The sequence below is a fragment of the Podarcis pityusensis genome, assembly GCF_964106645.2.
Source record: "Podarcis pityusensis genome assembly, chromosome: 1".
Classification (NCBI taxonomy): domain Eukaryota; kingdom Metazoa; phylum Chordata; class Lepidosauria; order Squamata; family Lacertidae; genus Podarcis; species Podarcis pityusensis.
Window position 1 is genome coordinate 87,306,105 of NC_138028.1, and position 27,664 is coordinate 87,333,768.

At 45.9% G+C, this 27,664-nt stretch overlaps 1 protein-coding gene across 3 annotated transcripts in view; it reads left to right on the forward strand.

The window, feature by feature from the left end:
- LOC308460609 (putative hydrolase PNKD) overlaps positions 1-24,825 on the forward strand; it is a 34,874-nt gene extending 10,049 nt beyond the window's left edge. For 2 of the 3 annotated variants that reach the window (XM_080977195.1, XM_080977193.1), the window contains 8 exons: positions 10,900-11,015; positions 12,406-12,518; positions 16,361-16,419; positions 16,740-16,832; positions 17,944-18,107; positions 18,604-18,690; positions 18,873-18,988; positions 20,860-24,825. In XM_080977195.1, the coding sequence (XP_080833321.1) occupies positions 10,900-11,015; positions 12,406-12,518; positions 16,361-16,419; positions 16,740-16,832; positions 17,944-18,107; positions 18,604-18,690; positions 18,873-18,988; positions 20,860-21,033 (922 nt within the window). In that variant the 3' untranslated portion in view covers positions 21,034-24,825. Of the gene's footprint in view, positions 1-4,820; positions 5,018-10,899; positions 11,016-12,405; positions 12,519-16,360; positions 16,420-16,739; positions 16,833-17,943; positions 18,108-18,603; positions 18,691-18,872; positions 18,989-20,859 lie in introns of those variants that run through there. The other variant, XM_080977194.1, reaches the window with a different exon arrangement.
- The last annotated feature ends 2,839 nt before the right edge of the window (positions 24,826-27,664 follow it).

Consider the following 27,664-nt stretch of genomic DNA (forward strand, 5'->3'; position numbering starts at 1 on the left):
GATCACAGGGAGAGGGGCAGGGTCAAAAAGCTGGTTTTGGGCTCTCCATATCTCAGGATGCTGTGCTCACACAGGGTTGTTTGAAGGATGGCTAACCTGTGCCTCTTCCTGATGTTGTTGGACTACAACTCAGACTTTCCAAACCACTGGCACGCTGGCTGGGGCTGATGAGAGCTGGCGTCCGAAACATCTGGAGGAAACAGCTTGCCTGTTTTCAACTTAATAAAAGGGCTAGGGGGAAGACTATATGTACTGCCGTATTCAGTGTTGCAACCACCACCTCCTCAACTTGTCCTTGGAGGAAGCACAGGATTAAAAGGGGGGGGTAGGGCAGGGAGAATTATATGCTGCCTTGTAACTCAGTTGACAGGGTAGATTGGAAGAAGAAGAAGAAGAAGAAGAAGAAGAAGAAGAAGAAGAAGAAGAAGAAGAAGAAGAAACACATCGAAATACAGTAAAGCAGATCCTTAATAACACATAAAAGCAGTATAAAAACGATGTCAAACATTAAACAAATTAGACCTGGAGCACATAAAAGGGTCTTGGGGGGGGGAATGTACTTTTAATGTGCCTCAAAGTGTGTACACTTAAGAGCTCCTTCCTTCAGTAATATAGAACCAACACTTGAACCGCTTACAGCATCACTTACTCTGGAATTTACGCACTGGTGAGACCTTGGACTGCTAGCCGTCTTTCTCTAAAAAAAACAAAACTACAAAACATTAGAAAGCATATTTCGGTGTGTCTTGTTGCCAAGGTACCCAGCTTGCGTTGTTGGTTGTCTGCCAGGCTGCTGGAATTTCATCTAATGCTTTTAAATGCTTAACGTGGAGGGACTTTGCTCCTTCTGACTCGTCTTTCTCTAAAGTCAATAAGGTGTTGGCGGGGGGGGGGGGAGAGAATGAGCCTTTTGATCCTAATCTTCTCTGTGTTTGGACTTTTGGAGGTGCAGTGCTAAGACCTCAGGCAGTGAGGGGGAAATAGAGTGGAACAAAACATTCTCCCTAGTGTGCTAGAAACATTTCCAGGGGCCAATTTTGATTTGTGCTCTGTGCAGGACAGTCGGGCTGAAGAAAGATAAGCCCAAGCTTGTCATCAGTGCAGTTTCCAGGCCGGATGGTTTGAAGCTGCAGTGTTGGCTGATCAAGATGCTGACTGTGTCGCTGTCGCCTGCTTAATTGCTGTCAAATGCCATTGCACTGCAGTGAACAGGCTCCTTGAGGGGGGCTATTGCTAGCAGTTCTCGGGTGCTGCATTATTCTTTATTATTATTGAATCAAGGGGGGAGGGAGATTACAGTTCTTATGCTATGTTATACAAAAATATACGCTAATCAAACAAAAATACTAGATAATAACAAAAGAGATATTACACCCATGTGACTTCCCTCCCCCACTACTCGACATTCCTTATTCTTTAACATCTTATTGACATTGCGTCTTATATATCTTATCCCTGATATTCCTAGTATATTAATTTTATTTATTTCTACTTTACATACTTAGTCTATGCATATCAACATATTATCCTTAGAGCAGTGTTTTTTCATATAATCCTCAAAACATTGCCATTCCGACCTTAGTTTCTGATTTGTCTGATGTCTTATGGCTGCTGTTAACTTCGCCATTTCTATAAATTCACATAATTTACATATCCAGTCTTCCTTTGTGGGGATACTATCTCCTTTCCAATTTTTTGCAAGTAATAGTCTGGCTGTGGCTGTGGCATATAAAAATAGTATTTTCTTATCCTGTGGGATATCCTTTCCGACAATACCCAATAAGTACGTCTCTGGCTTCTTTTCTATAGAGGTTTTAAACATCTTTTTTAACTCTTCATGAATACATCCCCAGAATATTTTGACTTTTTCGCAGCCCCACTATACATGAATCATAGTCCCCTCCATGTTATTACATTTCCAACATAAATTGGATTTTAACTTATATATCTTGGCTGGAAGGCGTCATGTACCACCTATAAAACATTTTCATTAGGTTTTCTTTAATGGTATAACAGGCGGTAAACCTAATATCCGACCTCAAGAGCCTTTCCCACTGATCTATCTGTATTGTATGGCCAATGTCTTGGGCCCATTTGACCATTACTTCTTTTATTTCTTCATCTTTTAGGTCCTATTCCAATATCAAATCCTAAGTTCTGGATAATACTTTCTTATTGTTTTTTAATAATACTTTTTGTAGTTTAGCTTCTTCTTTCCCAAAACTTGTTTTTTTATCCAAGTTAAAAGCGTTATTCTTGCCATGCTGTTTCGTGTGTTTAAGCAGCTCTTGAGTTTAACAGTGGAGATACTGTGTTCCATTGGTACAGGTGGGGGATTTTTAATTCTACAAAGGGCTTTGCTTTGGTTTTTCTCCCACCCACCTGCTTAAGCTGCCTTCCCATCTGCATGTACTCCGTACCATTAAACATTGTAGCTTCTGTCAATTTGGGGAAATGTATGTCTTAGAAATGCAACCTTTGCTTTGAGAGTCAGGGGTTCAAGTTTCAGATATTGGGTGAAGAGGGAGACATCTGTGACAGCGGAGCAAAATTCTCAGCACTCTGGGATGTAGTCACGATCAAATTAAATGGCAAGATAGTATTTTTGAGGCCATACGTTTTTATACTTCCTAATAGCCATAGCAATGTTTTAACATGGATCCAATAGTAAATCTCCCACTGTTTCTTTTTAAACGCAGGGTGTTATGTCTTTCACATGCTTATAATAGCTTAGATTTAATAGTTTATAATGGCGGTCACCTTGTGATGCAGCCAGTGAGTTGGTTATAAATATAGATGTTCCTGAGGAATAATTGCAGAGGGCAGTGCCCACCCCACCCTAAATGGCTCCATTGGTATAAAGTACTAATTCCAAATTAGAGGCCAGGTGGTGATGGTGACAGACATTGCAGTTTCAGCCCTCCCTCCCTGGCTGTAGGGCTCAAAGCCCTATGATGTTTGGGCTCCCCACAATTTGGTGCTGGGTTTTTAATTACCGGTACTTTCTTGCCTCTGTAGAGGGCCTCATGCCTTCAACACTTGAGGCTAGGAACCTGGTGTATTTTTCCCAGTCTATTGTTAATGCTGTGGTGCTGTGTAAGCTAAAAAAAAAAGTATTCATTTTAAAAATGGATTGTGAGAAAGTGCAGCTCCATTGAAATGGGTGGGTCATAAGCACACTTACTTTTCATTTTATGTATTTTAAAAATAGATTCATACCCCACCTTTCCGGACAAAAAGAAACTCTCAAGGAGGGCTTACAAGAATTCTAGTGCATCTAACGGCTGCTCATGCATCCAGTTTTATCACGCTGCCCACATAATGTTGCCACCATCATCAAAATGCCAGCCTGTACTTTTAAAAATCCCCATTTCCTCTTTTTGCAGAAAACTCTTATAGTGAACATGACCTGCTGGACATCTGAGGCCACTGCTGGTGTGGAAACATGCTAAGGCATTTTTGCGGGTGGGCAGATCTGTGGTGGTGATTTAGTGGGTGGTTTCTATCACCACACTCAAACTTCTGCCTGCTCCTCACCTGAACAAAACCTTGCTATTCTGTATCTGGCAGCCTTAAAGATACGAGTGCGTCTTTTCTCACCCATTGGTGCAGGCTAAAGCACCCAGGTCAGAGGAACTATTCTGTCAAGAACTCTACATATTGCAACCTTGTATGACCAATATGAGGAGAGTTTGTGCATACTTAATTTTGGTTCGCTGGTGTCAGTTGACTGCCTGTTTTAGCACTGGCCTAATTTTCACACACAAACAAATTGCAAGAGGTAAAGAGTAGGCGTGGAAAATTTTGCTTTGGGTTTTGAGAAAGAGAAAATTCTGCGGAAAAAAGTATCACAAGTTCCACTTGAAGCTGCTGCAGCAGTTGGCACAAACTTCTGTAGATTGTTAAATGCTGGTTTCAGCTTGCCTCCTAAAGGCAGTTAGTTACTCTTGCCTCTTTCCTTTTGGTGAAGAGGTTTCTGTTCTGGCAAATGGTACACATTTCAATTATCTTGGCCTAAGAATTATTACTATTATTTAATCTCTTTTTAGCCTCTGTTTTGTTTGCAGTATGCAAAGAATGTGTTGGCGTTATCCCTTGATTGTTGTGTAGCATAAGTGCGCAATTTACATTCCTCCCATCAGACATAGCTTAGGAGATGGTGTTTAAATCCACCCTTCTGGCTGTCATCAGACATATGAAGAAAGACACACAGACATGGTAATCCTAGAGCGAACTGTGCATTCTTATATATTTACCATGGCTTGATGTGTGTCTTCTGCCCTGCCCACTTGCATTGATCTGGCCTTCATTTCCACCTTCGGTTTCTGCTCAAGCCGGGGGGGGGGGGGGGTTGGAGGTGGGTGGCAGCCCTTCACAGCAGGGACACAGTGCTCACTTTATAATCCTACATCTAGTTAGCCATCTGTTTCATTAGCATCATGCGCAAGTTCCTCCCTCCCAGCCTGTTCTGCCACGTCTGTTTTCTGTGCTACAGAAAGGGACTTGGTTAGGAACATAAGTGGAGCTCTGCTGCATCAGACCAAGGGTCCATCTAGGTTTAGCCTCTTGTTTCCAACAGAGGTCAGCCAAGGGCTTCTAACAAGCCCTTAAGCAGGGCATGAGGGCAATAAGGAGCTCCCTCCATCTTCGTTGCTCCCTAACAGCTGATAGCCAGTGATATTCTGTCTCTGAAATGGAGGTCTTGTTTAGCTATCATTTGACAAATCTTTTAAACCCACCTTATCCAGGGCCCATCACTTATGCCATAAGACAGTAAGTTATAATAATCCTGCTAAAAACAGTAAAGGTAAAGGATCCCTGACAGTTAAGTCCAGTCACAGATGACTCTGGGGTTGCGGCGCTCATCTCGCTTTACAGGCTGAGGGAGCCGGCGTTTGTCCACTCTGCAGACAGTTTTTCCAGGTCATGTGGCCATCATGACTAAGCCGCTTCTGGCTCAACGAACACCGAAATCAGAGCAGTGCACGGAAACGCCGTTTACCTTCTCACCAGAGTGGTACCTATTTATTTACTTGCACTTTTTGGCATGCTTTTGAACTGCTAGGTTGGCAGGAGCAGGGACCGAGCAATAGGAGCTCACCCCATCGCAGAGGTTTGAACCGCCAACCTTCTGATCGGCAAGCCCAAGAGGCTCAGTGCTTTAGACCACAGTGCCACCCTTTCTTCCAAGGGAGCATACATAGGATTCCTAGGAGGTCTCACCTCTGTGCATACACCAGACCCACAACACCTTGTTGTTCTAACCGCTGCCTACAGACCATTCACAGAAGAACTTCCTTCTGCCACCATGTTGACATCCATCTGTCTTAAGAGACAATGGCATGTGCCTCTTGGGGTGAAGTCAAACCGCTGGAGAATCACAGTGCCTTAAATTCATCCCAACAATAGCAGCAAGTAGAAGATAATGCGGTGATGCTTAGTAATCATATTGTATCAATAGTGGTGTTTAGATCAGCACAGATATGAGTGATTTATTTGCAAAAGGTATAACAGATGTGGGTTGCTAAGTGATCAATACAGTTGTCATTGTGATTGCATGAAGGAAGCACCCGCCCCGCCACCCGCCTATCACTCAAAGCAGCTCTGCTGCCTTTGCAGACTCAATGGTGGAAGAAACATGTCTTTTTCTCTCCTTCCATCTCTGCGGAAGGTAGGCTGTGTAATGAGTTCTAGACCCTGCTCAGTGTTACGGGAATGTTATTTGCTTCCAGAAAAAAAGCAGTTTGCAGACAATACAGAAATGAGCACTAAACCTGCACTATGATCCATTATTGTTCTGGAAGTGACTTTTACGTCATGTGAAAGCTCAAATATAATGTAGAAATCAACAGTTAGGGAAACGTCAGGAATAAACTGGATTAAACTGCAGCCTTACGTTTCCTTTGGATAAGGAATACTGGAGACTTATGGTGCTCTCTCATCAGTGTTTGTGTTATTTACAAATGCATAAGCAGAGCACATGGGCTCTCCTACAATGCAGGAGATCTTCCCAGAGTGAGAGAGACGCTTCACTTTCAGTCGACTTGCAACTCTCCCTGTCCTTCTCTAAATTTAAAATACTATCAAGCTTTCTTTCTCGCACACAATCTGCCAAGCACTTGGCTTGGATCCAGTCCCTCCAGATGTGCTTCTTATGTAGGGAATCATCTACAGCCATTAAAGCAAGGCTAGGGAACCTGTAGCCATCCAGATGTGGTTGGACTCCCTGACCACTGAGCATGCTGGCTGTGGGGACTGATAGGAATCTAACAGCACCCGGAGGGCCATCAGTTCCCATCCCCTGCATTAAGGCAATGATAACATTGGTGTTCACTATTTGACAAAACAACCAGGCACTGTAGTCAAGCAAAAAAATATGGTGAGTCAAATAATTGAACCTGGGCAAGTTCATAAAAGCAACTTGTTCTCAGAAAGGGTGTCTTGGTCTCCAGTCTAGGTCCAGGCAGCTTGTAGCTCTTCCTGGAGAAGAGGGCAAGTTGACAGGTTATTGACAGGTTACCAAAACAAAAAGACTATGTGGGTGGAAGATAAGTGGGGGTGGTGGATATATGCCAAGATTGCACTGGCTTTCTATTGAGCTTGCTTAGCGTCCTCCTCCTTGGTGGGACATAATACTTCCTGTGAATCAGCCACTGTTGATGTTAAAGAAAAAAGAATCCACTAAGATGAGGAAACCCCATGGAATGATGGGGCTGCAGCAATTTTAACCCTGTCTCTCCTCTCCCCAAATATAAAAGGTTTGTGATTAAATTCATATCAATTTGATTTGCCAGAAAGGTGGAACCAGCATAGTTTGTTATATAAAGCTATTCTGACAACTGAATTGAAATCAAATACTGAGCAGATGTTTTTAATGCTGAAGTGTGCTTTTACAGATCCTTCATTTGCAGTGTCCCATCTGCAATAGTGTGGCGCAGTGGCTGAATTGTGAAGCCTCTGCCCCAGATTTGCTAGGTGCTTTTAGGCAAGCCGCTATTCCTTAGCCTTGGTCTGCCTTATCTGTGGAATGGGGATAATACACTGATCGATCACCCTCATTCACACATTGTGGCAAGCCAGTATTTCATGCTAGTGTTTGTTTTTGGATTTTTCCTGCTTTGCCCCCCCCCCCCCCGTGTGACTGGGAGAAAGGAAGCCACAGTTAAGCGTGATCTCGCTTAACCTGGTATGTTCCAGGTGATTTGGAGCTCAACTCCTATCTCCCCTGACCAGGATTGGAGTTGTAATCAAGAACAGCCGAAGAGTACTAGGTTGATGCCACCAGTAATGTTACGAATGCTAAACTAGATAGACCAATGTAGTGACACATCATAAAGTAGCCTTCTATGTTTCTGTGACTTTGCCCTAAGGAGCTGTGTTTTTGCAATTTGCAATTGTCTAACCTTTGCTGATTTGTTAGGGTTCTGCTTTGGCAAAATTAGTTTGAATATGTGGGTCAGGGATGGGGAATGATCCTGAACCCAGGATTTTTCTCCCCACGCATGCTGGTCCAAATTTGACTGGTGATGCTGTGTGTTGCAGCTTCAACACTGGGCTTAAAGATGCAGTATGGGGCTGCTTGAAATTCCTTCTGCAAATAGCCCCCTACTGCTCTTTCAACACTGTTTGGAAAATTTCAGACAGTCAGGTACGATAGGTGGGCATGGTTTGCCCAGAATTGCCTTGCATAGCAAATGGGGAGGCCTGGTGGGCCGTGTTTGGCCCGCAGGCTCGAGGTTTCACATCCCTAATCTACACGGTCCCTGCAGCTTCTGCTCTAGATGTGCACCGAAGGCATGCAATAACTTCCATTATTTCAGTTGGAACTAGCTCATCCTAAATAATAGCTGACAGTTCATGGAGCGTTGGCGGCTCTCAGATTTTGATTTGCTGGAGGAAGTTACTGTGGACACAGCTTGAAGATGGGTCTTTCTTCCAGGAAACGGCTCTGGGGGAGAGAAGCTGGCTGGATTTCAAAGTGTTCTGAAGATAATACTCTGTAAGGCCCTGCTTTTCTAAGATAAAGCAACTGGACAAAGTGTAGCTCTGTGTAACACACTGTACAGTTCTGACTGAACAGTCTCTGCTGGTGCAATTGGCTGACATGCTGGAGAGAACGTTGGCTGTGGAATGCAAAGTGCTTGGTTTTTCTGTCTTGGCAGTAGAGGATGTTGGTTAATGCAGAGGCAGATCCCAGCTATAGGGCCTGAAATTTTATTCAGAGAGTCTGCTGGATGAACCTGTGTTCATCTCTACCAGGTAAGGTAAAGGTAAAGGACCCCTGGACAGTTAAGTCCAGTCAAAGGCAACTATGGGGTGCGGTGCTCATCTCACTTCAGGCCGAGGGAGCCAGCATCTGTCCACAGACAGCTTTCCGGATCATGTGGCCAGCATAACTAAACTGCTACTGGTGCACAGAGGACCATGACAAGTGCCAGAGTGCACGGAAACGCCGTTTACCTTTCCGCCGCAGCAGTACCTATTTATTTACTTCCACTGGTATGCTTTTGAACTGCTAAGTTGGCAGAAGTTGGGACAGGAGCAACAGGAGCTCACCCCAAATCCGTGGATTCGAACTGCCGACCTTCCGATCAGCAAGTCCCGCTTGCATAGCTTTACCTCACAGTGCTTCTCTGATCTTTCTTCTCTCCCCCCAACTCTGCCCACTCACTGCGATCATGAACTGTAGCTGCCTCTTGCTGTCTCTACAACAGCACATCAGAGAAATGCTGGCATGTTTCTCTGGAAGCTGATGTGTTGAGGAGAGAACCGCTGGGAGTTAGAAGTCACTTCTGGGTAAATTCCTGGGAATCTGAGCTACTCAGGGAAAATGCAGCGTTGAAGAGCAATTAATGGTTTCACTTCAGCCGTGTTGTGTATACACCAAAGGGAAACATTGCACTGCTGGGACTCTTTAATCAAAGGAGCAGATTTCAAGAATGGATTTGTGAACAAAATATCACCTCTCTTCTGATGACTCTGTGAGCCCCCTGCTCAGCCTAAATAAGCCTGCAGGCCTGAGCTTCTATACCCCTGGCATGGACTATACATTTCTATACAGTGGTACCTTGGGTTACAGATGCTTCAGGTTACAGACTCTGCTAACCCAGAAATAGTACCTCGGGTTAAGAACTTTACCTCAGGATGAGAACAGAAATCGTGCTCCGGCGCCGTGGTGGCAGCGGGAGGCCCCATTAGCTAAAGTGGTACTTCAGGTTAAGAATAGTTTCAGGTTAAGAACGGACCTCCAGAACGAATTAAGTTCTTAACCCGAGGTACCACTGTAACCTGTTGGGAGTGAAAGTAGAACTGGGACCCCTTTCTTCTTGGCAGTACTTTTCTCAGGCCACTTTGACACATTCTAGCACATTTTTTGAAACATTACAACAGTTTATATCATTCCACGTCCATTGTTGTGCTACTTGCATGTGATGGTATTGCGTTGTCTTGTAATCTTACAAGGTTTCCATCATCTAAGATACCAAGGTCTCATGTGATGTGTGACTAGGCATCAGCAAGAACTTCCAAGCAGCTTGCACAAAATAGCAAGCTTGATTCTTTCTGCTGCTTCTTCTTTTTCCTCCTCGTTTTGGACCATGGTGGTTTCTGAAGTTGATGGTCCTGGAGGCATAGCGGAGTCCAGAGCAACAGTGATACCCACTGACTCCTTCAGATTGCTTAATGTGTGTATGGCCCACAAATCATCTTGAGACGATGGGCTTCTGAAATTCATGTGTAATACTTGCAATAGTATTACTCAGACTTTTGGCTGAAAAGTCTAAAGGGTTTATGAGAGCATCCAGTCTTTTTCTTTTTTCTTTTCTTTTTTCTTTTTTCTTTTAATTATAAGCTTTAAGCCCTCATGGCTATGGAGCAAAGCTTGGAAATATGTGGGGAGTGTCTACAGGTTCAGAAATAATTAGAGCTTTTGCATGGCCTTCAAAATGGTGGGTGTGAAGTGCATTATAGAAAAATATACCAAATGTAACAAATAAAAAAATGTCAGGAAAGAAAAGTATGTAGCAGGTAGCTTGGCATAACAAGAGTTTTCTTACACTGTTCTGTAGTGCACTTGTTTTGTCCTGTATATTAATCAAATCAGCTGGTTTTTTTGGTCCCTTTTCAATTCCATGTAACTGCCTATCTACTTTCGTAGCTCAGCAGATTTTACTAGTGCTTGACAGTACTCTACCCTGCCTGTGATAAGAGACACAATATTCCACAGCAGAGCAACAGGGAATCCACAGAAGACTTTGAAGATCCTACAGTTGTAGTTTAGACTGTCCTGAGAGTTATGCCATCTCACTTACCTCAGTTTTGTGGAGGCCAGCTCACATAGTAGGAAGGAAAGGGCACTTTGCTCATGCTCAGATGCACTCTTCCATATTAGCAAACCTGCTCTGAATGTAAAAGTTTTGTGCTGAAAGCAGCTTTGCAGGGCTGAGCACTGGCTGAAATGAAGCCCTGTTCTCCTGGCATTCACACTTGGGAGTCGTAGGGGAGAACATTTAACAAGTTAACTGCTTGGTTAGGTGACAGCTTGTGAAAAAGGGCAAAGCAAAATAGTTCTATCATAATTTTATTTAAATATTATTTGAAAAGAAATAATAATGCAGGAGGCTGAGAGAGACCTGGCATATTCCAAGTACAAGCCATTAATCTTGAAGCAGCATCGCCAGCATGGCTGGGTGGGTCTGTGCTGTGCTAGATTCCCAGGGTTTTAATCCCTGTAGCCTGCAGTCGTCTATAAAATTTTACTTGGCTTTGCTATAGAAGCTAGATAGAAACAGCTATTAGCTCTCTACATGGTTAAGCATACTCTTGATGGAAGGAATGATGTCAATGATGTTTATGAACATGTTCAGGCTCAGCTCACGATTGGTCTTTCCTGTCCCTCAGGTATAATCTCTATGCCCACACTCGGCTGGGCTACCTGTTCTACAAGCGTCAGGTGAAGAAAGCGCGGGAGCGTTACCCGCAGGGGCACTCTGTTCCTCAGCCTATGGTGTTCAGCGGTGAGTGCCCAGTCTTTTTGCCAATGCATTTCCGATTAGCCTGTGTGCTTTGCTGCTTCGAGGTGATTTGCTTGAGTATTTCTTTTGATTAAATTTCCAGGCGATTAATGGTCAGAGGCAACACCTGCAGAGTGGTGTGTGCAGAGTGCAAAATCTTGACTCCATTATGGAATCCAGCTGCTTGAGATGCTTCCCCCATGAACCCCTCCTGAAAATCCAGACATTTGAGGCCCGAAATTAATTACACACCACACCTGAAATTGGAAGAACTGGGGCTTTCTGTTTCGAGTTTAGGTTTTCTTTTTTAACACGTGCAAGACTCTAAACACTGTTCCTTGCGCCTAAGCTCTTGCAAGGGGCATAAGCAAGTTTGATTTCTGAAGTAAGATGAACATGCAGCAGCAAGCTAGTGTCTGGGGTTTTATTTTATTTTTTAATTTCACTTTCTCTTTCTCTCTCCCCCGCCCCACTTCTGCTATTTCAGAGTGGGAAATACCTCAGTTGCTTAAATAAACTTGTTTGCTAACTGCCACCACTCCTGCTCCAGAGTACCCAAAATGCTTTGAACCATTTTGCTTAACTCTTGTTTTGTGTTTGTACTTGCATTTATATTATGCAGAGGTTTATTTATCAGCATAACAAACAAGCAAGTGTTTGGGGCAATTTTTCTTCTCTGTTTGCACACCCAACCCTTTAAAAAGGAAAACCCCCAACAAACCGCCCTAACAGACTCTCCACAATCCTCCCACACAGTGGTCACCCACATTAAGTTCAAGCCTTGTTCTCACACGGTTACTTAGTCCTCTGTTTGGTCTGTACCATTCAGAAGGCAGTGGGCGGGGGTGTTGCTAAATGCTCCTCCATTCAGAATAATTCCCTCCATGTCTAGTATGTCAAAGAAAAACTAGTATGTCAAAGAAAAGCCTGAGGTGCTGGTTTTCAGTGTGTAGGAAACACCTTTGTATGGAGGAGCATTCACTCCTACGAACCCCTTCCAGCAGTCTGAAGTGGTATTATTTAGTGCTTCTTTGTCCTTTTAAAAGTATATTTTATTCATTTATTAAGTTTATATCCCACCCTTCCTCCCAAAGGAGTTCAGGGTGTGTATATATGTAAGCTGCCTGTCTGCTGCAGCACTGAAGGCATTTGATGTCATTTTGCTATAATATTGCAATTTTATTAATACTTTAGCATCTATTGATAATAGATAATTTTGTCTGTGTTGTGTGACATTAGATGATATTATATGTCTTCTTTAAAAAATAAGGTGATTTTACAAGAGATAGTATTAAGAAAATAAATGCTAACGTAAAAATTGCAGCATTTGCTAAGGTCTGTTGTGTTGACTTTCCTGCTTTCCTTTGCTCTATGTCTGCCTCTGTCATCCTAGGAGTGAAGATTCTTCCCATCCCTGTCCTATCCAATAACTACAGCTATCTTGTTATTGATACTGACTCAAACTGTGCTGCAGCTGTAGACCCCTCTGACCCACTGGCGGTACAGGTGAGAGAGACAAATCGTGACACCTATCACCCCTCCTCTCTCCCTGTGGAGCAAGACTAGCATTTCCTTCCTTATTTGATTCTTCAGATTTAAAGGGGGAGGGCTGCACCTCAGTGGTAGAGCATCTGTCTTGCACGCAGAAGGTCCTGGCAGATATCCCTATATCTGGGATATTTGGACTTGGTCCAGGAAGGCATCTTATAAACATTTATATTATTATTAATATAGCATTGAAGGCATCTGCATGTTTGGTCATCATCTGGTTCAGCCACTGCACTTGCAGAAGAGGCTTCAGTATCCTAAATACATGGGTGACTCTTTCTATGCATAGGAACAGCACTTCCAACAGAGCAGGTGGAGCAGCTACTCTGTAGATTTTTTGCTAATATAGCTGCAATTTTGCTTTCTGTAGGGAACTCTAGTATAGGTGGATGGGAGGGGGTAGAAATCTAGAGAGTTCCTGGTGTCATCAGCAGGTTATAGTTCCTGGGATTCTTTGCAAGTTAAACCAAGAGCTAGCGTAGCATAGTGGCTAACTGGCTGTGCTGCAAATCAGGAAGTATGGCATCATAGAATTGGACAGTTGGAAGGGACTCAAAGGATCATATCTGGTCCACCCCCCCCCTTGCAATGCAGGAATCATTTGCTACGGGTAGCAAATCTCTCAGCACCCATTCCCAGTATGGGAATGTGGCAGAGAGGCCCATGGCCCACCTGGCTTCTCTCAGAAAAAGCAGGTAGGGAAGCATTGTGTGTGTGTTAATCCTCAAATGCCACTACCTCCCATTTCCCCTCCTTGCTCCCATACTGGGAGGCGCCTGGATCTGTGGAGGATTAATATGAGACGAGAGGATTCCTTGTAGTAAGCCCCTTGATCTGGCCAGGCAAGTCCTCCATCTGTCCTTTCCACTCCCCTCTCTTTACAAGCTTAGAGCAGGAGGGAATTGTACTCTAGGTAATGCAAGTAATCCAGTTCCCACAGCTAGACAAAAAAGGTAAGCAACTTCAAGGTTAAAATATGAAAGGAACAGATTTTATTTAAAGCAGAAGAAAAGGGAGCAGAAGAAAAAGGAAGCTGCATTAAAAGAAAGAAACCGCATTCACTAAATCAGTTGTAAACTAAGCCAGGTTTAGCCTTTTACAAAATACTAGGGGTTGCTGCCTCTGCTCATGTTCGTCTCCAACCCACAGCCTCCTTGCCAACCCTCCCCCTTCAGATGCCACTCTTTCACAGCCCCTTCAGCCCCTCATAGCTCACCCCAGTCCCAAGATCCTGCTGTCACTCACATAAATATGTTGAGGGGCGAGTTCTGGGCAAACTGGGGGCAGCGATGGGAAGCCTGTTAAGGTCTGCTTGGCCACCCACCCAACTGCTTTCCTGCTCGCTCAGCTGGGCCTCCCGCTCATTCAGACCCCAAACTTCTCTCACGTGGTTGCACATGCATCACCCATTCCCTGATTGAGACCTCATCTGCTTTTGGGGGTGGCTGGGGGAACTGCCAGGACAGTGCCCCCCTGCTGCAGGGGCAAGTGCTGTTAAAGCAGAGACTGAAAACTGATAATGCAATTTGTACTGTTGCCTTGGCATGTGGAGCCCTGTTTACATTCAGTTGGGGCCAGCCGCCCCGCCCAGAGATGCACATGTTTGACTTCCTTCAGTGGTATTAGTTGCTGCTTTCAGCCCCCCCCCCCCGATAATTTTAAATCTGTGATTGACCGCTCCCCAGAGCCTGCTCCTCACTGCCTCTTGCCTGAGGCTTTGGTTCCTGCCACCCTGCTTTCCTGACCATCTGCAATTGGCTAAGTAGGAGCTGGCCACGGCCAAGGTCATTCCAAGTTTAGAGCGGCAGCCTCACATGATGCGCACCATCCCTCCTGCTTGGGGCTTGTTTCGTGTTTTCCCTTCAAAGGCTCCCGTCCGGCTGGCTCTTCCTGTTATACTTGAGAAGCGGCTGTGCTGCTTTGTTCAGATGCAGCTGGCGGAGACATGCCGGGTGGCCGGATGAGACAGCCAGACCAGTGACCCGGAGAGGAAAAGCTGGGGATCCAGATTTGGAACTGGAGGGTGAGGGGCTGCTGGAAGCAATTCCTCCCTCCTTGACCCAGTTCAGGGGCTTTGTCTAGGTGCTGTTCTGATAGAGAGCGAAGCCGTGTGAATTGCAGTTGAAGTAACAGCTTAATGCTGAAGCAGAAGCAACAAAATATGCCCGTACCTGCAAGGAAATTCCACAAAGACAAACCGGAAGGAATCCTAGCCAAGGAGCAGAATTGCCTGGACGCACTCTGGGAGGCAAATGTAATGCACAAACATAGTGCTCTGTTGCTCCAGTTCCAGTAACCTTTTTATAGCTGAACAGAGTGGCTAGAAGACAGATGGCCTGGGAATATGTAACCCTGATGGGGGAAGGTGGCACTGCCCAGTAGCTGAAGGCTTGGGCATTAAACCTTACACTGGCCCTTTAATGTATTGTACATTGCCCAGAGGAGGAGACATTGAGTGACTAACAAATTTAGATGATGCATGTGATCCTTTGGGGGAAATGGGCCTGTCAAGAATAGTGGCATGGTGGAAGTGCCCTTGCTGCCTTGAGACCAAGAGGCAGTCAATTATGCACCTGGGCATAATGGAGTAACTCCCAGTTTAAATGCAATTTAAATTGCAAATACTACTAAACTCTCATTAGTAAGCCCTGTCCTTATCCTCTAATTCATATGTGGTAACAGGAGTCTGCATGATTAGAGGGCCAAGCCAAAAGCCATGATAAGTTTTGCAGTCTCTCTTCTACCCCCACCCCCTGGATTAATTAAGGCTTGGAGGTTTCAGTTTTTGTGATAAAACACATGTGCGTGCACCATCAACTCGCTTTCTTGCATAGAAATGCAGGTGGGGATTTTGATCACAAAAACAGCGCAGCATCCCTTTTGCCCAGTGCCCCTGCCAAGAGATCAGTTGCAGATCCCTCAGTTCAGCTTGGCCTGGATGCTTTCTTGTATGCTGGCATGAGACTTATTGTTAATCAGTTTGTGTTGTCACTTCATGTGTTGCTTCTCTCTCTCTCTCTCTCTCTCTCTCTCTGTGTGTGTGTGTGTGTGTGTGTGTGTGTGAGAGAGAGAGAGAGAGAGAGAGAGTTAAAAACATTTACAAAACAGTTAAAAAACTAACTGAAGATCAGTTTATTTATATTGTTTATTAACAATATAATAGGACAGTAATCCCCCTTTCTGTCCTAGTCACAGCAGCCGCTGTGGAGAAATTATATTATTGCTTTATATTGAAGTATACCCTATGGATGTGAGCTTAATTTTTAATGTAAATGATTTTCCAAGTCTGTTTTGATGCCATGTGGATGTCTGCATACAAGACATCTGTACATACATTAGTTCTGGAAGACAGCACTTTATGCATGCAATTGTTTTTTAAAAACATTTACATACTTCTTTTTTATTTAAAGAATCAGTTTAGAAATCTCTTTGCCCTTCACATTTGCTTGTGATGCTATTGTGTGTTTGTCGCTTTCCAGACTGCTCTCTCCTGCCCTGTTGAGTCACATATCTTATCGGAAGGGCCTTCTGCTAGACTTATCTAAGCCCTGAAATAGGGATCAGCTGCCTTGCCTTTCTCAGTCCCTCTGGCTGTGCTGTGTGACTCTGGTTCCTGCAGTGCCATAAACCCCTCCCCTGTCTTTGCCATGCAGCACCTGTTGATCTTATACAGAGCAGGAGGATGTTCCTCTGTTTCAGGCTAGCTTTCTTTCCTGCCTTTTCCTGGGATGCAGGACATGGGCCTCTTCTATAAACCTCTCTCTCTCTCTCTCTCTCTCTCTCTCTCTCTCTCTCTGCAGTCGGTCATCGAGGAAGAGGGCGTGACGCTGGAGGCCATCCTGTGCACTCACAAGCATTGGTAAGGGGGCTCCCTCCTTCCCTTTCCCTCGATGGGCCCTAGAAGGCCTCAAAATACAGGCGTGCTGAGCAAATGCTCTGCAGCCATCTTTGGGTGCCATCCATGCAGACATTTGCGGAGGGGGGCAGGGAAAGAATATAATATTTGGGACTTTTCATTCTCTGTGACGCAGCTGGGAGGGAATTGCCCCCATCATGCCTTGTTTGGGAACACATCTCTGGCTCTGGGCACTGAAATCCGGTAGGTGAAATGAGGACCGGTAGGTAGGTGAGCTTTTTTTTTACACTGTGGCTTTATAACAAGCGTGTTTTCTCTCATAGGGATCACAGTGGAGGCAATGCAGCGCTGAGGCGGCGGCACAGCTCTTGCCGAGTCTATGGCAGCAGCTATGACGACATCCCAGAATTGACAGAGTAAGTGACCTTTTTATTTCTCCTCCCCTGTGGATAAGTGTTGGATAAAATGTTCCCCTGCTGAGCCTGGAATGTAAAGGCAAATCCTCCCATTAGCTGGGGATCTGTCGGGAGGCTGTAAAGAATAATCTGAAGTTTTCTAATCTCTGCTAAAAAGGTTCCTGGGGAGCAGCAGGCATCTGCAGCATTAGCTAGTGTTCCTGACTCCTCCTCCTCCTCCTCCTAAGCAGGGATGGGCAATCTGTGGCCCCTCAGCCCAGTTTCATGAGGGCTGGAAGGTCCCAGATAGAGAGTGAGGGGCGGGGTGGAAATATGGGGTGGGATCACTAAATGGATGGAGCAATGGAACCGATCTGAAGGTCAGCGGTTCGAATCCCCACGACAGGGTGAGCTCCCGTTGCTCGGTCCTTGCTCCTGCCCACCTAGCAGTTCGAAAGCACGTCAAAGTGCAAGTAGATGAATAGGTACCACTCCGGCGGGAAGATAAATGGCATTTCTGTGCACTGCTTTGGCTTTGCCAGAAGTGGCTTAGCCATGCTGGCCACATGACCCGGAAGCTGTACGCTGGCTTCCTCGGCCAGTAAAGCGAGATGAGCGCCACAACCCCAGAGTCGTCTGTGACTGGACGTAACGGTCAGGGGTCCATTTACCTTTACCTTTAAACAGCCCATTGGGCAGAGGGGATAAAAAAGAGAGGAAAAAGGGGTGTGGCATCTGACAGATTATCCTCAAGGGAATGTGGCCCTTGCCAGGGCAAACGTCCCCCCACCCTCGCTCTATGGCAAGCTGCTATGACATTTTCCATAGGAAGCATTTGGCCAGTCAAGAACTGGGGTCCAAGTCTCCTCTGTGCAGAGGCATACCTAGGCTCTTTTGCACCATTGGTAAGGAGCTATATCGGCGCTCCCTCCAACGCTTGCAGCCCAGCCGCCCAGAGCAGTGGAGGAGTATGCAGACAGGCAGACAGCCTCCTAGCCACGGAGGTGTGATTTCTGTGCCCTTGGTGGGGGCCAACATCTCGGTTGGCCTATGGGCCATGCTAAGGTCTTCCAGGCTGGCAATATGGTTTTCCTTCCTCCTCATGATCTCAAACCCAACCTTTGCATTCCAGTCCCCTCTCAGATAAAGAGACCATTGTGATAGGACGTCTGAACTTCAAGGCCCTCTTCACGCCGGGACACACTGTGGGGCATATGGTGTACGTGCTGGATGGCAAACCTTTTGAAGGGCCAGCCTCTCTCTTCTCAGGAGACCTCCTTTTCCTCTCCGGCTGTGGTAAGTCAGTGGGGAAGGGGGATATAGGATAGCCATTGCTTCCTGGGAGGTTGTGCTTCTCAACATATGGAAGCTTCCCCTAGGCACTAGAAGGCAGCAGCTGCACTTGTGCTCCCAGTGCTTAATTTGTGTGGAGGCATCTACAACAAGTGCCAAGATTGTTGATGGGAAGAGAAGAGAGGGGATTTGGTCCTCGTTTCTGGGAGGTGTGCAGTGTCTGTGAGAGAGGAGACACTTAAGGGGAGAGAAGGTGTCAGAGGAAGGCTTGTAGCTCAGCAGTGGAACATCTGCTTTGCGTGCAAATGTCCCAAGTTCAATCCCTGTCTGAAATCATGGAAAGCCGCCATCAGTCAGTGGAGACAATGTTGAGCTAGACAGATCAGTGGTCTGATTTGGTATAAAGCAACTCCTTTTGTTTCTGTCTGGCTGTGAGGAAGCACTTTATTTTTGTGCTTCTTCCCTGTAGAAATTAACTCCTTGTTCCTTAACCGTTCAGGTCGGATATTTGAAGGGACGCCAGAAACAATGCTGGCATCGCTGGACACAGCAGCTGATCTTGCTGAAGACACACTGCTTTGGCCAGGTAGGAGTTGGAAGAGCTGCACGGGCAGAAACGATACCCATCTCCTTCTATGCTGGTCCTGAAGTAGGGCAGTGGCTGGAGGTGAAGGCACTAGAGGGTCACTGGGAGTGAAACTCAGCAGGATGAATCCCTGCATCAGCGCAGCCCCTTTTGACTGCCTGCTCCTTTTCTTTTTTTAACAGGGCACGAGTATGCTTCAGAGTGCTTAATGTTTGCACGCCTTCTGGAGCTGGAGAATCCCGTCCTGGAGCAGAAGCTACAGTGGGTGAATCAACAGCGGGTTGAGAAGAGAAGCACGGTGAGAGGGGTGGGTGCATGCATGCATGAGCTGGTTCTTTCAGATCAGCTGTGGTCCCTGTAGAATCAAGAGAGAATTGGAGAAAAGTGGCTGGGGTGGGGGCCGGAATTGATGGATCTTGGAGTGTTCTTATAGACAAGAGACTCAACCTGCTGGCACTGTGTGTGTGTGTGTGTGTGTGTGTGTGTGTGTGTATTTCTTTGTTTCCCGCCATTCCCCTTCCCTTCCTGTGCATCGGGCACATGCCCACTTCTCCAAGGCCCTCTTTGTCCAGCCGCCTCCATCCACTGCAGATGCCATGGCATTCATCCAAGAGCAGCTTCCTGGCTTTCTTGCGCAGCTGGGTAACACCTGTCCAGGGAGTTTCCTGCCTCTGTCTTCTTAACTGCAGGCATCTGGTTTCTGATTTTGGTTCCTCCCTTCTGGAAGTCTGGAATGGGGTGGTTGTCTGGTGCAAAACCAGCCTGGGGAATGTGGCAGGTGGTACTTTCTCAGCTGGGATCTGCTTGTCTGGGAGGTTGTGGGTCTCTTGGCAAATTCTTGCATGCTGTGGTCTCGCTGCCTCAGTTGCTTGCCATGCACTTTGCCTTCCTCTCTGTGAGATATCAATAGCTTGCTTTTCAGGTATCACCTGAAAAAATCGGGGGGGGGGGGGAATTAACCACACCCAACCAAGTGTGCAAGTACTCAGGCAAGCATGCGTGTGGAAACTCCATCCACAGTTTTGCTGGGCGCCACTGTCCCCTGCCCCCTCCACCTCAGTCTCTTTCATTGTGATGTTCCTGTGCCTGTAATTGCTGCCCATTTTCATCATTGTTGCTTACCTAAGTCTTAAATTCCTTCTGGGTTCATTTCTGTTGCAGAGCTTGGGCTAGTTTCACCAGCCCTTGTATAGTATCTCTCTCTGCAGTTATCTGAACCTCACCTGCATCTATGTGTCTACTCCTTCCACTGTTCCACTTACCCAGATTGTGAGAACATGAGAATAGGCCTTTTCGGTGGTGGCTCCCCATTTATGGAATGTTCTTCCCAGGGAGGCTAACCTTGCATATATTTGGCCGCCAGGCAAAAACATTCTTTTTTAACCAGGCCTTTGGCTTTTAACTATCTATGGCCTTTTAGAGTGGGCGGAATGTTCTGTGGTTTTAAGGTATGTCTGTGCTTTTGGTAAGTCGTTTTCAGTTGGCAAAAAAAGGTGACTAATAAATTTAATAAATGATAATAATAACTGTGAGCCATCTGTGCAGAGAGCAGTGGTGGTCTTTGCAATGCTATAACCTAACACCGAATTAAATTACATTTTTGAGTAGCAATACTGGTATAGTGGAACCTCTGTTTTTGGGCATAATATGTTCCAGAAGACCGTTCGACTTTCGAAACATTCGAAAACCGAGGATCAATGGGCGGTTGGCAAAATCCTTTGGAAAAATGGAAAAACATGCAGTGCAAGCCGTTCTACTTCCAGGTTTCCGGGTTTTTGGCATTCGGTTCCAAATTGTTTGTCAATGGAGACATTTGAGAACTGAGGCTCCATTGCAATAGCTTGGTTGGGATCTATGCAAAACATCACCAAAGCCAAAGCTGGCATGGCCCGATGGGGAGCTTTATGTTGTCTGTACTGCTTTCACATCCTGCAAAAAGCCACTCACGGGCCAAGATCAAAAGCGTTTGAGGTCAAATTCGAAAGAGCAAAAAGGGCCAGGTATAAAGCTGAGGTGGTCCAATTTGCCCAACATGCCAAAGTCCTGGCCTCCCCTCCCCTTCATTCAAAGGAAAGTGGCAAACGCGAAAGCAGCTAGGAGGAGAGTTACTGCTTTGTGCTGCCCATTGTCCATGCTCACTGTGTGCCTGTCTCGTTCTCTCTCCTAAAGTGCCCTTCTACCATCGGCGAGGAGAAGCAGTACAATCCCTTCCTGCGGACGCACTGCCCGGAGGTGCAAGAAGCCGTGGGGATGAAGCGCCAAAGGGATGAGGACTGGGACACCTTCCGGGCCCGGGTGCTGAAGGAAGTGCGGCTGCGGAAGGACGTCTTCAAAGCAAACTAGCAATCTCGGGTGGTGTCAGGCTGGAGCCACATGCAGGGTGTACCCACAGGCAGGGGCCAGGCAGGGCCTCTCTGCAGGGAGGAGCCTGATCACATAATGGGCTCTACTATGCTAATGAGGAGAGATCTACTTGGATGCTGATCTCTCACACAGTGCGAAGTGAAATGGCAAGAAAACAGAGGGGTTCAGGCTCGTTTCTTGAGCTCCCCGTCCCCCAGAAGGTTTTGTTGGTGCTGCTGCTTATCCATGAGGCATGGCGAGTGGGACTTGCAGCCTTTCACCTACAAAGGTGTTTGGTAGTGGATCCAGGTGTGCTTGGGTGGCTCCATATCCCCTGCTGTTTTCAGAACACCTGCGGTGGGGGGTGGGAGGGAGAAGTGATGGAGCAGTAGAAGGCAGCGCCTGGGATGATGTGATGCTGAAACGTGCATCTTTATTTTCAGAATGTGTGTATTTGTTTTTGAGTGTGCCAGCCTATTTCTAGCTCAGGGGGGTCTCTTAGGTCATCTTGTAAGCACAATCCTGTCACTTTGTCCCCTCATCTGGAGAGGCAGGTGTACACATGTGAAACGGTCTTCCATCTCTTATCGAGCACATCAGGTGGAACTTTTGCCTCCCCAATATTCCTACTCCCCAAAACCAAAATCTTGGGCAGCTGAGCACTTTTTAAAAAATCATCTACATCCAAGGAGAGAAAGTGTCCTGCCATTTGGCCTCTTCAACTTGTTCCTTTTCTTCTGACTCCTGTTAATATAAAAATGTTTTAAACTTTCTCTCCAGTTGAGCCAGTTGGGCATATAAGTCCTTGCAGCTGGGCCAAGCTTGGATTTGTGCTCCATGTACTTGCAAGGCAGGTTTCCAGGCTTGTGGTGCACCTAGTGTTTCTCCAAGCTGCCTCTCAGAGCACAAGCTGTTACCAGGAATGCATAGAGTTCAGGCCAACAATGGCTGTGCTTCCCACGGGAGCAGGAGAACAAAGCCAGGGAGGCATGCCACCACCTCCTACCTCTGAGAATATGTTGCCAGTCCCCCATGGCATACATGGCTTTCTTCCACCGGCACCACATGCAAGATGTTCTCAGGGGAGATTGTACATTAATGGCTGTGAGGGTGTTTTTAACTGAAGCTCAGCACTGTGGCCATATGGTTGGTATTTATCTGTATATAGTTGAGTTTGGCTCCTGCTAGCTGAGTTTCTACTGTCTGTGAGTTTTATAGCGCAGGGTTGTTCTAAGGAGAGGCTCAAAAGAGCGTAATCTCTTTTTTTAAATTCATTGGCGATGAAATAAAATAGCACGATAGATTATTTTGGAATCCTTTTTTTGTCCACTTCACATTTTAATGTCTTCTCCCTTGTGGACACTACATATGTTTGTCTCTATTTTACAAAGACATGAAACAGTGGGTGGGTGTGTTTTTAAAAGTGACTGCTGTGAAATTTTAAGAGAACTGCTGTTTCACTTTGCACCTTCAGTTCTTCTGTCAAATGCTGAGGCTTTGTGGTGTCAGTAAAACAAAGCTGAGAATGGAGGCTTACAATGCTGCACACGCAGTGTGCTTAACCTCAGGTGGGTGAAAAATGTGTTTCTTTTGCAGAGCCTCTCAAAGATCAGTAATAACTTTGAAAAAAAATATTCTTTGCACTGTGAAGTGAACACCTACACAGTCTTAACTCTGCAAGGAGGATAAAGTGTGAGTAGCTGATGACTGGATCATTGAGCCATCTCCTTTAGGCTGCAATCCTAAACGCAGTGACAAGGGAGTAAGGCCTATTGAACACAGAGGGACTTCCATCTGAGTAAACATGCCAAGGATTGCTCTGCATTGAAATATGAAAGCAAAGTATTGGCAGGAGAAGGCATTACCTGCAGGAAACCAGGCATAGCAACAGATCTTGGAAGAATGGTGTCTTGAGACCCTCATTTGAATGAAAATTGGTTCTCAAGACCTACCCAAGTTGTTCTGTTACAGCAGATGGGTAATCTTTTTCAGCCCAAGGGCCACATTCCCTTAAGGTGCAACCTTCTGGGGGCCACCTTCCTTCCTGCTATGGGTGGGAGCAGAGGCAAAAGTGCTTAGAGCATTAGATCTGACTCTTTCACCTTTTGTACAGTAGGCTGCATTCTAGCCAGGCACAACCTGAATTCTCTATAGTCTCTCTTCTCCCCCACTTGCTTCATCCTGGCAAGAAAGAAGCACCACCACCATTTAAAAACACATTCCAGCCAGGGGGAGAAATGCGAAGGAATGGAGGAGGTTGCTGATCAGGGCCAGTGAGGGGTATGGCCTTTGGAAGGTGGGTGGCCTGCAAAGAGCCCTGAGGAACAGATGGAGAGGCCGGAAGGGCTGCATTTGGCCCCCAGGCCTAAGGTTCCCAACCCTATCCAAGTCCCTAGCAGAGGGGCTGGGACAACCAGAACCACAGGATAGCTCTGCCTTCTCTCTGTGTATACATCAGTGTAGGCTAATGTCCCTGGATTCAGTGGAGCAGAATGTGCAGGCCAGTCGGAAATAAGTCATACTGAGTTCAATGGGGCCTACTCCCAAGTTAGCGTGTGTAGGACTACAATGGAAGGAAAAGCTGATGATGGGCGGTACAAAACCTTGGCTTCGCCAGGGTCTTTTAGTCGGAGAAAAGAAATTTTATGCTTCTGGATTACATTTCATTCCTCTAAGCTTGCTGCTGTAACAAGGGCAGGTGCATAAGCTAGTTCACCCTCGCTCTTTGCACAGCAAGAGGCAGCATGAGGCCCATGAGTTTTGCTTGGTAATCGGTGCTCTCTGGGGTGGGGAAAGTGGCTTTGGTCACACAACCTTCTTGTCACACCCAGGAGCCTCTGTTATCTTGCCTTCGTATAGGAAGCCCATGTCAGGGAACTGATAATTCTAATACCAAACTCTCTGGAGATGCACTGAGATATGAAGCAGAGGAGAGGGTCTGGCTTGCCCAGGGGCGTGTAGCTGTCAGCTCGGTCAGGGATGCTGCTGGGCAACAAGGTGGTTGAGGGACCAGCAGCATCCCTAATGTTCTGTCTGGTTGAACTCCCAAGTGCAGACTTTCCAAGCCCATCCCAATATTAAGAGTTTTTCTGGTAAAGGGGGTGGTGGTTCTGTGGACATAGGAACACACAGACGCTCTACCCCCATGCAATGTACCTTTGTGCTGTGCCAAGTGCCCATATGGGCACAGCTGAGGTAGGTTGTGCCTCCCAGCTCTTCCAGCCAAGTCTCAGCAAGACTTTAATGAGCATTCCTTCTGATTTGTTTATTGTGGAGTGCCCTCCATATAAGGCAATGAGCATTTGTCCTGAATTCATCCCAATTTCTTTGCAGTGTGTTTACATTTCTTTCCCTTTATTTATTTGTTCACCAGTGTATTTCCTGTCACTTTCCAACCGGCAAAAAGTCTGGTGTCCTTTTTCTTTTTCAAAAAGTGGACTTGTTGCGCTAGGACGACGATTGATTCAACCACTTTAAATGCTAAATAAAGCCTAATGTTTTGGTATGCAGCTGAACTATTCCCTCAAAATGCTGACAGTCTGGTGGCTCTGAATTTGATAATCAAAGGCAGGTGTGAGGAACCCTTTGCCCCCCAGATGTTGCTGAACTAAAACTCCCACCATTGGCCGTGCTTCCTGGGGCTGATGGGAGTTGTAGTTTAGCAACATCTGGAGGGCCAAAGGTTCCCCACACCTGATATAAGGGACAGGGCCCAAGATTTATGTAGCACACACTGTGATATTTGTTTGGATTTGAATCTCCCAATAAATTTTGGGCTTTTCTTGAGTTTTACATTGGTTTTTGCTTGGTTTCTTGAAAGAAATGTCATCTAACAAGCCTTTAAAATGCTGCTTTGGAGCGGGGAGGGGAATTGATACAACCAAGCTTGTAGGAACTAGTAGGCAGCCCTATGGGTTTACTTGCCAATGCCTCTATTTACCCTGTGTTATCTTGAGAAGTGTGCAGTGTCCCTCCTCATTGCACAACCTCCCCCAAAAGTCCTAATTCATTCTCCACAGTGCAGGATATAGAATGTGTAGGAGGGAGACACCTTTCTAAAAAGGTATGTCAGTTTCACTCCAGAGTGTCTCTTTCTTCCTTCCCTTTTTAAAAACATGTTTCCGAGACATGGGCAGTGCAGCAGTGTATCCAGCCTTCCAAACGTAATCCACAAAACGCCAGGGACATTTCAGTACACAAGAGAGGGTAGATTTATTAAAAGATCAAGGACGGCGGAGAAATGCTCTGCTGCTAAAAATCCAAAAATAAAACTGCACCAAAAGGCATAGGGGTGTGTGTGTGTGTGTGTGTTGGATGTCACTGTTTCCATGCACACCGGCTGATAAGAGTCTTACAGCATGTGTAACACATCTTTGATGCAAGCAGCATTCTGAATTGCAATGAAAACATTAGCATTACACAAAACAGCATAAAGGGGTGGGGAGCTTTGGGTATCTTTTTCTGTTCTTAACAACAGAAGTTCAAACTTCAGGAAATGTGTCAGTCTCCCATGGCAGCTGATTTAAGAACTCCATTAATTTGAGGAAAAGCACTTGGATGCTTTATGACAGGACAAATTTAACATGTGCGTAAATCAATGTGAGATGGTCTTGCCCTTCCTCGGCTGTACACATTTCCATAAGGCAGGTGGCAAAATGGCATGCTTGAATGGGCTGCTGTCTCTGAAAAGCTCTCACAGCAGGGAGAAGACTGAGCAACACTCCCTCACATATGCTAGATTTTTTTTGCAACACGGTGAAGCGTTCAGATGTGTCCCCCCCCCCCCTTCTGCAAGATGACTTGGTACAGTTCTAGAGATATTTAAAATGCTGCTTCTGAGTAACATTTACACCATAAAAGGTATTGTCAAAAAGTCCTGCGTTGCTACACTCTGACTGAGTTTCCTAGTTCTGAGGCTTCTCCGTCTTTTGTCTTGATTACAGGAACTTACAAAACTGGCTGCTTTATAATGAGTTAGATCATTGGTCCATTAGTATTGTCTACATGGACTGGCAGCAGTACTCCAAAATTTCAGGCATGGGTCTTCCCAGTCTTACCTGGAGATGCCAGGGCACAAGGAGAGACCACCTTGGTCAGACCAAATACCTGACTAGTCCAGGGTCCTGTTCTCACAGTGGCCAACCAGATGTGTATGAGAACCCCAAAAGCAATCCTGAACACACCCCAACACACTCACTTCTTGTGATTCCTAGCCACTGGCTTTCAGAGGCATAGTGCCTTGACTTTGGAGACATAACTGCCATGACCTTGAGACTTTCTGTATGCAAATCCAGTGCCCTACATCTGAGCTGCAGCCAGCCTTTCCTGATCCTTGCTTCTGTATTTCCCACCTACATTGATCCCTCCCATCTTTCCTCCAGGGCGAGAGAGGACATGAAACTTATTATATTCTTGGTTCCTGCTGGGGAGAGATCAATGAACTCTCTGGAGGCAAGAAGCCTCTCTAGAGGCCAAAACAGTTGCCAAGCTTCCTCATTTTCTCTCCCAGATGTTTTCCTCTTATATAACCTGCTGACAACTGAGCTAAGAAGCCCTTCTCCATGGGAATTTTGCAAAATGGTGTCTTGATGGATGCAGCAACCGCTGTTGACCTGGATTTCACTGTACAGTGGTGCCTTGGGTTACATACGCTTCAGGTTACATACATTTTAGGTTACAGATTCCGCTAACCCAGAAATAGTACCTCGGGTTAAGAACTTTGCTTCAGGATGAGAACAGAAATTGTGCTCCGGCGGCATGTTGGCAGCAGGAGGCCCCTTTAGCTAAAGTGTTGCTTCAGGTTAAGAACAGTTTCAGGTTAAGAACGGACCTCCGGAATGAATTAAGTACTTGCCTGAGGTACCACTGTATGTAGGCCAGAGGTGGCAAACCTGCGGCCCTTCAGATCTCGCTAAACTACAACTCCCATCAACCTTAAGCATTGCCTGTGCTGGGGCCGATGGGTAGTATAGCTCCAGCAACATCTAGAGGGGTCACAGGTTTCCGATCCTTGGCACAAGCCAAGATTTATGAAAATGTACTGATTTTCAGGAAACTGCTCTGTTAGGTAAGTGAGTACCAGCTCTTTGAGTCAGACTGATGTTCACAGCAACCCTTCAGAGTAGGCATGGCAGTTTTCTAGCAGAACTACAGTGGTACCTTGGGTTAAGTACTTAGTTCGTTCCGGAGGTCAGTTCTTAACCTGAAGCACCACTTTAGCTAATGGGGCCTCCTGCTGCTGCCTCGCTGCTGGAGCACGATTTCTCTTCTCATCCTGAAGCAAAGTTCTTAACCTGAAGCACTATTTCTGGGTTAGTGGAGTCTGTAACCTGAAGCGTTTGTAACCTGAAGCGTATGTAACCCAAGGTACCACTGTATATGAGAGAGAGGGCAAGAGAGGCAAAATGGAAATGTTTTGCCAATAGGGAGATACTTTGCCTGAAGAATTACCTTCCAGTCATTCCACAGTCTTTGGTGGGTGGAGGGCTTTGTTAGAATAATGGCTTGTAACCATAAAGGCAGCTCACTACCCATTTCCATTTTATATAAAAGAAACTCAGGCTCAAAAGATGCTACTTGGCTCTTCCATTCTGTGGAAAGATGATAAGGGCTTTCATTCAGCTACAATAGT